Source organism: Poecilia reticulata, linkage group LG5 (assembly GCF_000633615.1).
Source record: "Poecilia reticulata strain Guanapo linkage group LG5, Guppy_female_1.0+MT, whole genome shotgun sequence".
Taxonomy (NCBI): domain Eukaryota; kingdom Metazoa; phylum Chordata; class Actinopteri; order Cyprinodontiformes; family Poeciliidae; genus Poecilia; species Poecilia reticulata.
This window is the reverse complement of record NC_024335.1, coordinates 14,439,222-14,455,828: the sequence shown is the minus strand read 5'-3', so window position 1 is coordinate 14,455,828 and position 16,607 is coordinate 14,439,222. Positions and strand designations below refer to the sequence as shown.

Sequence of the window (16,607 nt, the reverse complement as noted above, 5' to 3'; positions counted from 1 at the left end):
AGCTTGAGTCTTTTTGTTCTGAACTGAGTGCTCTCCGCTGTGGTCGTCTCCTGCTGTGATGTGATCAGAAATGTGTGTCTATTTGAATTACTGCTGCATTTTTATTCGAGCCATTCTGCCTGTCATAATTAGAGACGTCAGCAAAGAAACAATATCCACAGAACAGGATATTAGTAAACACAGAATATTTCTGTGGACCATTAATTGCAGTCCAAAGACATGTTTGAAAGTTAATATCTCAGTAACTCATGAGTTTTTATATACTCAAAATTGGCCTTTGTCATCAAAACCATGCTATTTAAATTCCTTCTCATTCCGATAAAATTGATAGATGCTTAAATGCATTGAGTTTCTGACATGTACTTGATTTTACCATTAGACAGACGAGCAATTGAATATGTATATAATAAATAAAGTATTGAGTGCATGCTTGTTGTTTTTCTTTTGAATTGTTTTAGAGTTTGGTTTTGTAATTATTCCCTGCTGCTTCCCTAATGGTCATGTTTGTAATGAACAGTAGCTTTAATTTTCAGACTGTCATATTAATGCCACAAATTGTACATTTTGATCATTCCTTGAATTAGCTGATTGTTTTATTCTGAGAATTTGATTGACATTTATGATTATGTCCCACCAGCAGTTCAAAAAGTCATAAAAGTCAGAAATTTGAAACAAACAGACAAATTTGTCATAAATGCTGAAACCACATCATAATTTACTGATTAAATGGCGTCTTTTAAGGCTCCAGGTCTGATCCCACCGACTCTTTGCCTGGGCCAGGACAGATACCGGGTCCAGTATTTCCTGAAAAGCTCGTCCCGGAACCCATAGATGACTGGGCTCATGAAGCGAGGGATGATGTAGACGAGCAAGAAAAAGATGTAGCGGATCTCCAGGACGAGCTGGGGGAACAGGGAGATCAGAGCAGCCTGGAGGGAGGGAACCACGAAGGCCAACATGCACAGCAGCAGCTGGACGTGAGGAAGGGAGAGAAATCAGATTACAAGTTGAGTTCATGTGTACAAACAAATGCAAAGACAGTTAGAGGCAAAGTAATAAACTGAAACCAGTAAAATCTTTTTGATATCAAATGATAACTCAGTTCTTTAACAAATTACAGAATTAAAATTTTTATTAATTTTGGTGAAACAAAGTGGACAAATTAGCTATTTATCCAGCTGTGCTTTATATTTTCGATGTTTATCAATCAAATTAGTTACTCTCAGATATACCTAAATCATAAAGACTTTTTGCATCACTTGGGTAACTTTTAGATTTTTTTCAACATTGTTATAAAAGGTAATGACCTAAAAAATACTAGGCAATGTTCACTGACTGTTATTTTTAATATATTTGAAGTAAATAGATGCTTATCTTGAAAGCATCTACATGGAGAAGATTGGTCTGTGATGGCTGAAATGGCTGTGATTATTTACTAATAAAAAATTGAAATGTATTGAAGTTTGTGTATTTGTATATCATAGATATTCAAACAACGTCTGTTTTTATTGCAGATGAATGGCAGGTATAACAGTGACGCTGAAACATCACCTGCACTCCGTGAAGCAGCACAGTGTTCCTGGCTCTCCTCACTGATGCCAGGCTGGTGGAGGCAGCCTGCGCTGTCAGCATGATCTTACAGTAGGTGTAGAGCAGCGTGAGCGCYACGAAGGAGAGGTACACCCCATCAAACACACAGTTCTTGTAATAGATGGAAGGATCAGAGAAGAGAAAGGAGTGGTCACAAAAAATGGCCCTGTGGAAGAACTTTGGAGGCTCCTTGATCATGGTGATGAGGAGGTCAGTGATCGGAGGGGTGGCAGTGAGGATGAGGATGACACCGATGAGGAAGATGGTGCGGGACACTGTGCACATGTGGCTGTAGTGCAGCGGCAAGCAGATGGCGATGAAGCGCTCTACCGCCATCCCGGCCAAGATGAGAGGGGTGGAGCGGGTGGTGAAGACTGCCGTCATTATCTGAGAGGGTGCAAATGTTGTAGCTGTGGTTAGAAATGTAATATAAAAGTACTAATGGTTTACATTGTTGATTTTGGCTACAAACATGCTGCAGATTTTAAAACTAGATATTCCTTGGTTCACATTAAAGGCCACTTTAACAATTAAGACAAACTTTGTGAGTGTTTTTTGCATTTTGTCTTGTGGTCTTGATTTGTGTATTGACCCTCTTGGCTATTATTTAATGACTACATTGAATTCCAGCAATACCACAATGAAGTTTTGTGCACTGAATTGTCTTATTTTTGCTGCCTTCTTTTCACTTTTTGTTTTTATGTCCATCCACTTATCTTAAATATATATTTTTGCTTATGTGAAGAAAAGAAAAAAAAACTGAGTATTTAAGCTTACTGTCTTATTTTAGACAAGGTTCTATGCAGCAGAGGTGATAAAAAGTTGCCAGAATTTACCAGAAGACAACAGATGGAGACGTGGATCTTCCTGAAGACGTAGCTGACCACATAAAGAGTTGTTACCAGCGTAAGCTGCAGTGCATCGTTGACCACCATGCAGATGAACATGATGTACCGGGAGTTCTCATAAAAGACACTAAGGTCAAAGGAAATGAGCTGAGAGAGAAATGGACACTCATGTCCATGTTAGTTAGAAAATATAATGGCTACAGCAAATACTTGTGTGATAATCAACGTCCTGTCTTTGTGGAAAGTTAACAGGTGAACTGAACAAGCCGTTCATTTGTATTTAGTTTTTCCATATTTTTTCTTCATCTGCAGTACAATCATAGTAAAACACTGCATAACATGACAGTACTTTGTGTCTGTAATTCTGTCTAACTAAGGTAAGGTCATTTTATTTTCAAAGCACATTTTCAGCAACAAGGCAATTCAAAGTGCTTAAACATCCATACCTGTGTTGTAGAAAGGTGTACACCATGCTGCTGTTGATGACACTGAGGGCCAGCCACACCATAACGGCAACAATGTTTTTAGCTAGAGCATCGGAGAAACTCTCTTTAGGTAGATCCACACTGAGCCCTGTCTCTGTCGATGTGCTGTTACTCAAGAGAAGAGCCAGCTGCACGGAGGAGGAGGAGGAATTCATCGCCACCTTCTCCTCCACTCTGTCTAAAGAAGCACAGAGATTCAATCTGGTGTTTAGTTTTTTGACTCTTGCTCTATTTAATTAAAATAATAAAGATGCACATGGGATGATTGCTGGTGTATTACAAGTACATGTTTTAATAGTAATTAGAATTCAACTAAATCATTTTTTTTTAACTAATCTTGTTATAAATAATGCTGTCGTACAAAAATTATTATTGAGCTGTTTTATAAAACACCTGAATACAAATACATAAGATTTACTGACAAGACCTATTGGATAGATTTTGTTCAGATGCCCACCTTGTTTAGAGGCTTCTATAATTCATATTGAAGACTCCATAAAAGAGCTGTATTAGAAAACACATAAAACATCTGAATATATAACTGTGTTCTAGTACTAGGGCTAGAGCTACACAAAACAAACATGAAATACTCAGGATGTTTTACAAATTTTCACACAATTAATAAAAGGTTCTACTCTTAAATTACCTTGACTGGAAAGTTTTCTAGTCAATGTTTTCTTGTCAAATTCATTAAATTCACAAGACAAGTATAGCAAACTTTAAGATATGACAGATAATCAAATGATAATGTCAGCTGAATCCTAATGCAATTTATTGAAACATAAAGTCATTTACTCACAGATCATAAACTGACTTCATGAGATGCAGAAACTTCTTCTTGCCCATTTATAAAGAACCTGGCAGTGCTTTGGTCTCTGAGTGTGAATCAGGTATATGGGTTGGACGGAGGCTATGATGTAATAGGTTACGCTGTAATGAGCATGTGGACACATTTTGCTTTCTGAGCCATTAAAAAAAAAATCAGGAATAAGACACAACATGGTTTGGTTTGTGTTTAAACAGTTCARCTTTCCAAAATAGAAAACCTGCCTGACCAGAACACCACAGAGAGTTTATGGGATATTTTATCACCAAGAGGAGGATGAGAGACATCACAGCCAACGATGCAGGTGACCTGAAGGCCGGACCTCAGCAGAATCACAGGCTGATCGCCTTCATGCCACACTGCGGTCAAGTCAAGTTAAAGTTTATTTATACATCACATTTACAACAACTTCAGCTGGACCAAAGTGTTTTACAATAATTGCAGCATCAAACACGATGAATTAAGAATTTAATTTCATTGACACAGTAACTAACATGCATTGAATGCAGAGGGTTAAACATACATCTTAAAATTCTCACAATTTTGCTTAAAACATGTGTAGGCCCACATGAAACAGATCTGGGGCCACAGATGTTTTATATCTGATCTGTCCTTTGAAAAAAGAAGGATGTTTTTCAAAGAACATCCTTCTTTGAAAAAAAACAATGTTTCGTTTTTAACCCACTCTTTTCTTTGATCATTTCATGAATATTCAGTTTGTTTGTGTGTGGCTCTTTCCTGAACAGTGTGAAGGCTGAACATTCCCACTGTGTTTATGAAAAATCCTATAAATGATGTAAAGACACTGAAAAAAACATGTAAAGTTGTTTCATTATTGCAGCATTATGCAAATATAAATATCTTTGGTCGTCCTATTTAACCTAAAACAACAATAAAAACAAAAATCTGATTTAGGCAGTTAGAGAAATTATATTTATCTCTTAATACAGTATCTATAAAGTTCWGGTWTCAGCAATATATGTMATATTTTACTAAAGTGTGTTATATTATTGAAATTGAATCTCTGTAAAAAGAATTAACTATAATTTTTCAAAACTTAAATTGTAAATATTTATTATTTTTAGTTCAATGAAATTTTTAGTTTTGGCAAGAATAATCAAAAGTCCATAATGCAAACATGTATTTATGCTATTGTAAAAAAAATATCTATATATTTTCACATTCTGTCTTTGTTCAGTGGAACCACTGACTTTCCTTTATACTTGCAGCTGCATCTCAGCGCGTCCATCCTGAGATACTTCTTGAACTTCTTGTCTCTGGCACCATAAATTATCGGGCTCAGGAACCGAGGTAGGATATAAACAATCAGGTAGTTTGCAAATCTGATTTCGAGGCTTCGACCCGGGAAGATGATGTGTAGAGCAATCTCCACGCTTGGAGAGATGTAGGAGAGCAGGCACATGGCCAGCTGGACACCGTGAAGGAGGATGGTGTTTCTGGCTTTCTGGGCTGAGGTGTCAGCTGTGGAGAGCGCCCTGGCTGCAAACAGGATCTTCAGGTAGGTAAAGRCCAAAGTAAGAAAAACACATRAAAAATAAATAATATCAAAGGCTTTCCTTTTCTGAGCCAGGATTGGATCTTTGAACACGTTCTCCCGCAAACAGAACACAGAGTTGTGTTGGAAAAAGCTCAATGGCTCAGTTGCCAGAGACACAAACAGATCAGTTATATCTGGGGCCACACATATAAACCAAATCAGTCCGATGACTGCGTAAGTCCTCCTCACTGTGCAGATTTGARAGTAACGCAAAGGTTTGCAAATGGCAATGTAGCGCTCTATGGCCATCCCGGCCAAGTTGAYTGGGGTGTTTCTGGTGGTGAAGACCGCCACCAGGATGAAGAAGCAGCAGAACGACACGTTGATCTTGTAGAAAATGTAGCTGAGGATGAAAAGCGTGAAGGTCACAGTGAGCTGAATGCCGTCATTGATCACCATGTGGATGAAGAGGATGTAACGAGGATCTTCATAGAAAGTCTGTTGGAAGATAAACAAGACGGAGGCTTAAATTTGTATTTATGTATTAGCAGATCATCTAGGATTACACTAAAATTAGACTAAGTGTAACATGAATCATGAACTAACCATGACCAAACATCAACATCAACATCCTGGAAAAAGAAAATGAGTAGAATTTATTTGAATCTGTAAATCGTCAACCATCTATTTGATCAGCTTAAAAAAATGTTTGACAAATAAACAATAGAAAGTTGTGCTTCACACATGTATTTTGGTGTGTTTCCTTACACACCAAAATGTGTACAGAAACCACTTACACATTTTGGTTTCCTTTTCAGYAACAGAGAAACTTGTCAGAGATTTTAGTAGAAAAAAGAAATGACCCCCGACATACAGCCTGAACTACAATGTTATGTTTTAGACTTTTAGACAGTAAAATAAATCTAAAATTTATATTTCACAGGTTTCATAACATCATATTTTTCGTCCTGTCTGAAACCTATAGACAAATATGTTAAAGATATTCTGCAAATACAATTAAATAAAAATAAAAAAATAGTATATTGTTTTGAGCTGTGGATGTGAGTACCTGATGTCTAAAAAACGTGGCAGCCAAGGTGCAGTTAATATACGTGAGGACAAGCCAGACCAGCACAACAATCAGGTTCTTCACSAAGGCCATGGTGAAAGTATCTCTGTATAGCACAGACTGATCAGAAAAAGGAGGAAACAAGAAACATTAATTACAGAGATTATGCAAACTTGTCACGTTTAATATCATTATCTGTCATCTCGCAAGCTTCGGAGACTGTACCAAATGATTAGCAAAATTACAGGAAAAATAAAGCTTCCTATAAACCTGGATGTGCAGGTGTTTGGTTTTCAAAACAACAAAAACAAGCACCACTAAAATGTCTCAGTCTTTCTTAACACATTCTGTGTGACTCCTGATCTTTTCCCAAATCTTTCCTTATAAATAAATAAATAAATAAATAAATAAATAAATAAATAAATAAATGAGAATAAGCGCCCCTTTTAATTCTTTGGAAAAATGTTTGGCATGTTATATTTCAGTGCTATGCTCTGTCAACACACCTGATAAGGGGAAGTCGTGTTGTTTGTGAGACTCAGTAATGAGCTCATGCTTCACTGTAACATCAGAGAGAAACTAAGTAAAAGAAAGATGACAGTTAAATGTTGATAAAAGTGCATTCAAAATATCTTAAACATGTTCAAAACACAAAAACTTCTATAATATTTGCATTCTGTATTTGTCACTAAAGACAGTTTTCTTAAGCTTCAAAAATAGATGATAAAATTTCCATGTGTTAAAACAGAGCTAAACAGATTTTTCTATGATTTCTATACACTAATCACAACATGGCAAAAATATATAAAAAACGAAAGCAAAAAAAAAAAATAATAATTAAAGGGTGACAAACTGGTTTAATTAAAACATTAGGTTTTGATGTAAAATACAAATTCTTTAAGATGTAAACAGGAAACTCAGCTCCTACATCTAACCTCATCTATACTTACCTGACCTCGAGTGAGACGCAGACAAAAAGAAGTTGCCTTATATAAAGGCAGGAGTGTTTGGTGTTGAGCCGGAAAATGTGATTGGAATAATGAGGTGACTCCATGTTAAAACAATGATAATATCAGTTTCAAGTTTTCTCATCCTGTTATTTATTACTGTATATATTTACATCATCTACTTTTTATTTTCACTAAATCATATATGAAATAAGGCATTTTACACACACGCACGCACACGCATGCACACGCACACACGCACACGTACGCGCGCGCGCGCGCGCACGCACGCACGCACACACGCACACCCAAACACACACACATACACACGCGCACACACACGCACACACACAACACACACACATGCACACATATACATATATATAAATAAATATTTCAAAAGTTTCTCCGGGTACTCCGGTTTCCTCCCACAGCCCAAATACATGACTGTCAGGTTAATTGGCTTCTCCAAATTGCCCCTAGGTGTGTGTGTGTGTGCATGGTTGTGTGTCCTGTGTGTCTCTGTGTTGCCCTGTGACAGACTGGTGACCTGTCCAGGGTGACCCCGCCTCTCGCCTGGTACGCCAGCTGGAGATGGGCACCAGCAACCCTCCCAACCCCATTGAGGGACAAGGGTTCAAGAAAATGGATGGATGGATGGATGGATGGATGGACGGACGGACGGACGGACGGACGGACGGACGGATGGATGGATGTTTCAAAAGCAATATTTCAAAAGCAACTCTAAACAGATGTTTTTTAGACAACATTTTAAGTGACTTGGTGGCAGATAGTTCTTGAGACTGAGATTCCTGTAGAGAGAGGATGGCCCTGACATTTGATTTCAGATGTTTGTATTCTTGTTTTTTGTAAATTTTAAATTTTAGTGATCCGAACAGGTACCGTCCTGTTTTTCAGTGCCCGGGTCCAGACGCATTCTGGAGGAAAACGTGTAAACAAATTCTCTGGACTCTGGTTTCAGACCTTAGAAACACAGAGTGGTGGATCCCCTGGGAAGCCAGAGCCAGATGGTTTTGATGAACTAAGGTCTGCTACATGATCACTAAAAAAAATTGTCGCGATTGAGCGACAATGGGTGTGACTGAATGTAGTAAAAAGTGCTTTGGGGGCCATTTATCACTGCCTGTTAAAACCCTAACAGGCAGTTTTAATTATTTGTAGCTTTTTGATGGTTTAATGGGAAATCTTAGCTTAAAACATGTTTTACAAATAGCTGGACAGACAATGAGTGGCATGCTACTATAATTTGATTACAGTCATATTCATCAAACTAGTATATGGGCTGTGACACATACCTTTTGAAAATAGTCTTTCAGCATATATTAAGGATACTTCTTATATATATTTCTGGATGTAATATTCTAAATTAAAATATTTTATTAATTTACTATAAGCTGAAACCATAATAGAAATAAAGGCCTGAAAACATCAGTTGATGTGTAATTGGTCAATGTAATGTGCTTCATTTAGTGAATTGAGTTACTGAAATAATATTCCTTAAAGTGTAAAAACACGTTTAAAAATCCCAATGTAGTTACAAGCAACATTCTTCGTCATTTGTTGAAAAAGTACTGATTACAGGGAATAAATTATTGGAAGAAAGCATGAGACAAAACTTGCATTTTAATTAGTTTATTTTGTTTGACAAAACTAATTTAAACATATCATGTGTGAAAACATCACTCAAGACTTTATTTGTTTTACAAAACGTTGAAGAACGTAAAATAAATATAAGATTTTCAGAATGACCATTGCATATGAGGGAAATAAAATTTCTCTGTATCTCTCTCTCTATGTGTATATATATCATTTATGTTGGCTTCTTTCCCATCTTTCCTGGATTAATGGTTGCCTTATTTGAGGGTAAAAAGTATCTTTTCAGGTACTCCCTGAACAATTTGTCCCTTATTCCGTAAACTATTGGACTGATGAGTCGAGGCGTGACTTGAATCAGCAAAGAGATCACAAAGCGAATGATCAGAGCATCTCCTGGGAAAAACTTTATGATGCCTTCAATCATTATACTATGAACATAGCTTAGCATACACAGCAGCAGCTGGAAGCCGTGCAGCAGGACGGTGTTCCTCGCTTTCTTAGCGTTTGCAGAAGCAGCCTGTGCCGTGAAAAGTATTCTGAAATATGCATAGAAAAGAACGAGCCAAACAGTCACCAAATAAATAATGTTGGATATGTCCCTCTTCTTTTCAAGCTGTGGATCAGTGAAAATATTTGCCCACAAGCAGAAAATCCTGGAATTAAAATATGCTGCAGGTCTTGTTGCCACAACGGCAAACAGATCTGGCAGGATTGTAAGAGAGCTTAGGAACCATATCAAAGAGATCACAATGTACGTTTTCTTGACTGTACAGATCTGAGGGTGGCGAAGCGGGAAGCATATGGCCAGGTAGCACTCTAGAGCCATGGCAGCAAGAGTTAAGGGGTTGTTTAGATTTGAAGATATGGCAAAAATAAGCACGATAACGCAAAATGATACATTGATCGTGAACACGGTCTGGCTCAGGATTATGAGGAGGACCATCAGTGCTAACATGATGATGTCATTGACCACCAAATGGACGTAGAGGATGTAACGAGAGTTCATGTTGAAAACCTGAAAGAAAAGACAAAACGTTCAGGGAAGGAGGGGCAAAGACGTTATCGTTATCACTACTTAGGTTACAATAATCTAAAATAGTGTAAACTAATTTATATTTCTTAGGCCCATAAGTGAATGAAAAAACAATATGCAATTTCAAACTCTTCAGCAAAACGTCATAAAGGATTTAGATGACTTTAAGTTTTTATGTGGCTGTGTGTATAGTTTTGACCCTGAGTGGATTGGAAAAAAAAAATCACAATTAATTCAAACTTTCTTGTTTTTAAAAGTCAATATCCATTGCTATTGTACAACCACGGCACTAAAAAACAAACTGTTCAGGTTAATGACTGAGCTTGAAAAAACATACATACACATGATAAATGGTATCATATGTACTGATTACACATAACATAAGCTAAGTAACATATTCTTAAATTTTAGTAAAGTGGGATTCATTTGTTTCAGTAATTAGCAGAAAAAACCTCTTCATCAAGGTGCTATTAAAAATAGCTTTTAAAAATGTTTAGTGTTGTTATGTTACATTTGACACTAAATCTACCTTTATTTTTATTACAGTCAACATATACAAATTTAAAAACAAATGTACTGACAATATTAGCAGGATGAAAGGAGGAGAAAAGATAATGCCCTTGTTTTCTGCCAGAATTATGAACTGATTAAAATAACAGCACATTCTGAGCATTATTTCTCATTTTAAATTTGTTTTTTATATCTGATTTCCATTAGTTTATCTCAGACAATCAATGATTATTATTAATAATAATTAATGTCTTTTGATCAGTGTTGCACAGACTGATGCATCACTGCTTAACACTAATAAAATGTCTGAAATACTAATAGAAAAGCAATCAAAAGATTAAATGCAACAATAAATCTAAATAATCTTCCTCACTCTTACAGACTTGAGACAAAAAGATAATTTTTTTTAACTGTGGTTGAGACCAGCACATTGTCTGAAGAAATGCAATGAAGAAAAGAACAAATTCTCAATCAGCAACTTGAAGACATGTACGATTCATGACAAGTTGAAACAACTTTCTGTTTCTTTGAAATGATAAATGCTACAACTGCAAAAAATCAACAAAAAAACTATCCTGAAAGACTCAGATCCTGCATGGCAACAATAAACATGTTTTGTGTCACCTATTATCTTTTACTAAAGCAATCCGGGTAAATTTCTGAAGAAGACAGAATTGATACCTGATGTTTTCTGAATATGTGTATCAGAATCCCGTTTATGTAGATGATGGAGAGCGAGAAAACCACAGTGAACCCACTCTTAAGTATTGCAATGTGCAGGGGGTCCTTATTCCTGGTTGCTGTGGTATTCATGCCAGAACATGAAGGGCTGGCAACTCATCTGACATAATCTGGCAACCTGCAGAGAAACATTTATCAAGGATAAAAGTGACAAAATTTTACACAGCAGCATATCAAGTTTTTACAGCTAGAAAAGGAGTCGCAAATCACTATTTTATCACAAATCATTTAATTAATGTTTTGTGACAAACAGAGCAGAATTTAGTTCAGCATAATTCACCTTAAACTACACTTTCATTTGTCATCAGCTTAAAAAAGCATGTCTTAATAAAAACTTAAAAATAAATTTTTGATAAAGAGGTTTTTTTTTTTATTTACTGATGATCTCTCTTAAAATCACAAGAAAGAGTTTTGAAAAAATAGCAGCGCTGAAAAATGAACTCTTCAGCTCTGGTAATGACAGCAGCAACAAGATTCAAATCAGGCAAATCAGAAACATCTCTAACCTGTGGCTCAGCAATTACCTGAAGTCTCAACGTTTACATACAAGAACAGCATGGAGGAGACTCACCTTGTGATGGCTACACACAGTTATGTTACAGACAAGTAGTCAGCTGTGTTTGATACGGCTCAATTTATATATGCTGAGCAAAAGTCATGGGATCAAAAATAGTCAAGTGTGTCTGTATCTGTGTGTGTAACCACCCACATACAGGTCCTCCTCAAAACATTTGCATATTGTGATAAAGTTAATTATTTTCCATAATGTAATGATAAAAATTAAACTGTCATATATTTTAGATTCATTGCACACCAACTGAAATATTTCAGGTCTTTTATTGTTTTAATACTGATGATTTTGGCATACAGCTCATGAAAACCCAAAATCCCTGTCTAAAAAAATTTGCATATTTCATCCGACCAATAAAAGAAATGTTTTTTAATACCAAAAATGTCAACCTTCAAATAATTATGTTTAGTTATGCCCTCAATACTTGGTCAGGAATCCTTTTGCAGCCTTCAATGCAACGTGGCATGGAGGCAATCAGCCTGTGGCTCTGCTGAGGTGTTATGGAGCCCAGAATGCTTCGATAGCCTTCAGCTCATCCAGAGTGTTGGGTCTTGGTCTCTCAACTTTCTMTTCACAATATCCCACAGATTCTCTATGGGGTTCAGGTCAGGAGAGTTGGCAGGCCAATTGAGCACAGTAATACCATGGTCAGTAATACCAGTGGTTTTGGCTCTGTGAGCAGGTGCCAGGTTGTGCTGAAAAATGAAATCTTCATCTCCATAAAGTTTTTCAGCAGATGGAAGCATGAAGTGCTCCAAAATCTGATAGCTGCTGCATTGACCCTGCCCTTGATAAAACACAGTGGACCAACACCAGCAGCTGACATGGCTGCTGGTGTTTTGGGTTTTGTAGGGATTTTGGGTTTTTATGCCAAAATCATTAGTATTAAAACAATAAAAGACCTGAAATATTTCAGTTGGTGTGCAATGAATCTAAAATATATGACAGTTTAATTTTTATCATTACATTATGGAAAATGATGAACTTTATCACAATATGCTAATTTTATGAGAAGGACCTGTATGTTTGTGCAGTAGCACTAAGCCTGATTTCACACATAATTTATTTTAATAACTAGCATTCCCTAATAAAACCATTCAGACAACAAAGTAGCTACAACTAGGTGAATATTGGAACTTGTTTTTCCATCAGACCAAAGGTACAATTTTGTTGTTAGTGTATGAAAACAGGAGCTCTTGTAAATTAAATAAATGACCAGACTGTGAACTGAATGATTTATGTAATTTTTTTATTCAGACAACTAAATATATTTCAAATAACAACCTATGTTATTTGTGTGGTAAAAACTTAAAAGGTGAAATCTAAGTATGGTTCATTCAAAACAGAAACAATAAAAGTGGAGAAAAGTAAAAACATAGACTGTAAGTTATTTCTCCCTCTTACCATAAACTTTTATAATCCTAAACATGATTGTCCTAAACTCTTAATCTTGTCTGGACTATGTAGGTGTGCTTAAACAGCAAAAATATTTTTATGATCCAGTGTAGTTTTCTGTCGCTATTTTAGCACTCCCGTCGTTTCCAGTGAGGACTGGAGGCTAGATCAGGTTACCATGATGGAAATCTATCCCAGAAAATAACCTGATGTGAAAATGCTAATCATCTGTTAGTGGTTGAATTTTTCAGCATGTTGCTTTACTTCATTCTAAGCTAATTTACAATTGCATTTCTCTTTAATTATAAAACAGGAATGATTAATGCTCTTTGTAAACATTTTTTAACACAGCCATTCATGTCATGAATCCAAATTGAGTTTAAAACTAAAACTAAAACTTGGTGGAAGAATTTATTTGCAAACTAAATGGTTTGTGGCTCAGTGTTTATGGAATTCACTCCATAACTTCTTCCACGCAGCTTCAGACTTAGAGCCGTGAAGTAGCTCTGCGTGTTTCCTATAAAAAGCCGTACCGTTCTTTGATGTCATATCGACAGTACCGCTGTCGATATGTTAATAGGGCCATTTTTTGGGGTAGACTTCTACTAAGGTAGCCACAATTTCACCCTTTTAGATGTCATAGAAGAAGAAGCAATAAAGAATGGCTCCCTAAAAACTATCCTGGGAATTGAAAAAAAATACTTTATATTGTCCTTTTTTGTACCTTTTTTGGATGAACGGCTGCATTTAAAGGTAACAGATATCGTTTTAGGTGTTCCCTGAACATCTTGTCCCTTATGCCATAAACCATCGGACTGATGAGCCTTGGCATAACCTCAATCAACAGTGCAATTACATACCGAATGGCTAGAGTATCTTTTGGAAACAAAATTGACAAGCCATCTGTTGATATACTGCGAATATAGCCTAGCATGCATAACAACAGCTGAAACCCATGAAGTAGGACAGTGTTCCTTGCTTTCTTTGCATTTACTGAAGCAGCCTGTGCAGCAAAAAATATTTTAAAGTATGCATAAAAAAGAATGAGCCAAACAATGACTAGAAACAAAATGTTGGTTACATCTTTCTTCTTTGTAAGGATCGGGTCTGTAAAAAYRTTAGCCMAYAAGCARAARATCCTGGAATGAAAGTATTCTGCAGGTTTTGTGGCAATAATTATGAACAGATCTGGTAAGATTGTCAATAAACTTAGGACCCATATCACAGTGATCACAATGTAAGTTTTCCTGACCGTGCAGATCTGAGGGTGGCGGAGAGGGAAGCATATGGCCAGGTAGCACTCTAGAGCCATGGCAGCAAGAGTTAAGGAATTGTTTAGACCTGTAGATATGGCAAGCATGAGCATGATGATGCAAAATGAGATATTGAGTGTGAACAAAATGTAACTAAGGACTTGGAGGAGGATCATCAATGCCAGCATGAAGATATCGTTGATTACCATGTGGATGTACAGGATGTAACGAGAATTTGTGTGGAAAACCTGAAATAAAGAACAAATTATTTCAAGAAATGAGATGGAAACACAGGCTTTTTTGGTTTGACTTCTTAAGTTCATAGTGTGAAACAATCTGGATATCAGTACTAAAGTTGTTTTTGTCTTTTCAGACATTTAATTAAATTTTTTTCCGTTTGTATTACAATCTCCCAAGGTCAATAAAAGGAGTTTATTGGTATTATTTAACCGATCTCTAATGATATTAGAACATCATATAATGAAACGTATGTTTTTAAATAATGCATCCTACTTTAGGAAAATCAGTCTGTATTTATTAAAGGACTTAAATTATTTATGTTCTTGCTCAATTGAAACTTTATGTAAACTTTAGTTTCACAAATTTAATTATCTAAGTCACAATTTATACAGGAATAAGCAGACATTCAAATTAAAAAGTTTAGTAAAAACTGTAACCTGAAACATTTTATAGCAACAAGTTTTGTATTTTCATAACAGCTGAAGTAAAATAGGTTTTCAAGAATTTCTTCTGGTTAAGCATTATAAACTTTAAGTGGTGTCTCACGGTTGTATGATCTTTATTCAGACATTATTGTCAGAAAACTTTTAAGCATTTTTAAAAATACTTAATGAACCCAGCAGACAATTGTAATTAAAAAATACAACTTTCAGAAAAATGTAAGACAAAAGCAATTTAACAAGTAGACTGTGTAATTGCTTGAATAAAACAACAATGTTGAACCTAATTTAGTATCTTAAATGGATGTTTACTGGAGAGAAGGCAGATAACTCACATTGTACCTTAAATTTTCCAATGGCCTCATTTTGTCTACAGTTGTCATAACTTTACATGCATCACTTTAAAACTGCAAGTACAACAGCTAAAAAACAACAATTCTAAAATTTCCACTTAACTTCGTGACATTTGAAACAACAGAAAACTGGGTCCATGTTACCTCAGTTATTGCACAAAAAACACAGATGGATATTTTCAAAATGTATAAATTTGATACCTGATGTTTTCTGAATGTATGAACCAGAGTCCCATTAACGTAGATAATAGCAAGAGAGAGGACAACAGTGATCACATTCTTTAAGATTGCTACATACAGCGGGTCCCGGCTGACAGTCGTGGTATTCATACCAACATTTAGAGGGTTTGGGGGTCATCTGACACAGTGTGTGTGGAACTGTGGAGAAATATTCAACAGATTTTTGTTAAAACTGACTTAATTAATGTCATAGACAAGTTTGAAAAACAGAATCTAAACTGTGAGGTTTTAGTATCTATTAATATGCTTAATATTATTAAAAGAAATACAAAGAGTCTTCAATATGCATTATATAGAATATCAATAATATGGTATTTTAAAAACTCAGTTTAACTTTGTTCATTTCAGTTCTGTAATGGTCACAGTTAATTTTTTACTGTCATTTAAAGCAAATTATTGTTTTTCACTTCAAGCTGACAGTCAGCAGTTGTTAGCTTAAAAACATCCTTCATTTACTCACATTTTACATTTTCCAATTGATGTATTTTGTAATAGTTCATGATCACAGCAATAAATAATATCTGAAAAATATTTCTTTTGAGCAAAAATATGTCTTTCACTGCTGCAACCAATGCAACTCCAAACAAAAAATAAATAGCTGAAAAAATTAAACAGTACAATTTCACAACACAATACTGTTTGCAAAGAGTACCAACACTAGAAGCAAAACAAAAAATTAGTAAATCACAACTGACATACCTTTTGCCATTTTTCAAAAACAAATCTTATATAATACTAAATAATCATTAAATGCTTAAACTGAGCAACTGCACAGAAACTCACCTGGTTTATGCTGCAGATCAGTCAGTTCTGCTCGACATAATCCAATATATAGTTAAAGTGGAGAACAGTCAAGGGAACAAAAAATAGTCAAGGGTTAATGTGTGTGTGTGTGTGTGTGTGTGTGTGTGTGTGTGTGTGTGTGTGTGTGTGTGTGTGTGTGTGTGTGTG

At 35.8% G+C, this 16,607-nt stretch overlaps 4 protein-coding genes across 4 annotated transcripts; all 4 read right to left on the bottom strand.

The window, feature by feature from the left end:
* Nucleotides 1-610: 610 nt before the first annotated feature.
* On the bottom strand, nucleotides 611-3,078 carry LOC103464853 (olfactory receptor 52E4-like). Its single transcript, XM_008409220.2, has 4 exons — nucleotides 2,885-3,078; nucleotides 2,427-2,565; nucleotides 1,552-1,977; nucleotides 611-971 (listed from the first exon to the last, which is right to left on the bottom strand). Exons 1-4 carry the CDS (start codon nucleotides 3,076-3,078, stop codon nucleotides 723-725), a joined length of 1,008 nt encoding a protein of 335 aa, XP_008407442.1. The 3' UTR covers nucleotides 611-722.
* A 1,848-nt stretch (nucleotides 3,079-4,926) lies between these two features.
* LOC103464852 (olfactory receptor 13J1-like) lies at nucleotides 4,927-6,908 on the bottom strand. Its single transcript, XM_008409219.2, has 3 exons — nucleotides 6,823-6,908; nucleotides 6,317-6,436; nucleotides 4,927-5,745 (listed from the first exon to the last, which is right to left on the bottom strand). Exons 1-3 carry the CDS (start codon nucleotides 6,868-6,870, stop codon nucleotides 4,927-4,929), a joined length of 987 nt encoding a protein of 328 aa, XP_008407441.1. The 5' UTR covers nucleotides 6,871-6,908.
* Nucleotides 6,909-9,027: 2,119 nt separating this feature from the next.
* Nucleotides 9,028-14,469, bottom strand: LOC103464814 (olfactory receptor 11H4-like). Its single transcript, XM_008409182.2, has 3 exons — nucleotides 14,383-14,469; nucleotides 11,105-11,282; nucleotides 9,028-9,895 (listed from the first exon to the last, which is right to left on the bottom strand). Exons 2-3 carry the CDS (start codon nucleotides 11,234-11,236, stop codon nucleotides 9,095-9,097), a joined length of 933 nt encoding a protein of 310 aa, XP_008407404.1. The 5' UTR covers nucleotides 11,237-11,282; nucleotides 14,383-14,469; the 3' UTR covers nucleotides 9,028-9,094.
* On the bottom strand, nucleotides 13,653-16,502 carry LOC103464813 (olfactory receptor 11G2-like). Its single transcript, XM_008409180.2, has 3 exons — nucleotides 16,440-16,502; nucleotides 15,618-15,794; nucleotides 13,653-14,631 (listed from the first exon to the last, which is right to left on the bottom strand). Exons 2-3 carry the CDS (start codon nucleotides 15,744-15,746, stop codon nucleotides 13,834-13,836), a joined length of 927 nt encoding a protein of 308 aa, XP_008407402.1. The 5' UTR covers nucleotides 15,747-15,794; nucleotides 16,440-16,502; the 3' UTR covers nucleotides 13,653-13,833.
* Nucleotides 16,503-16,607: the final 105 nt, after the last annotated feature.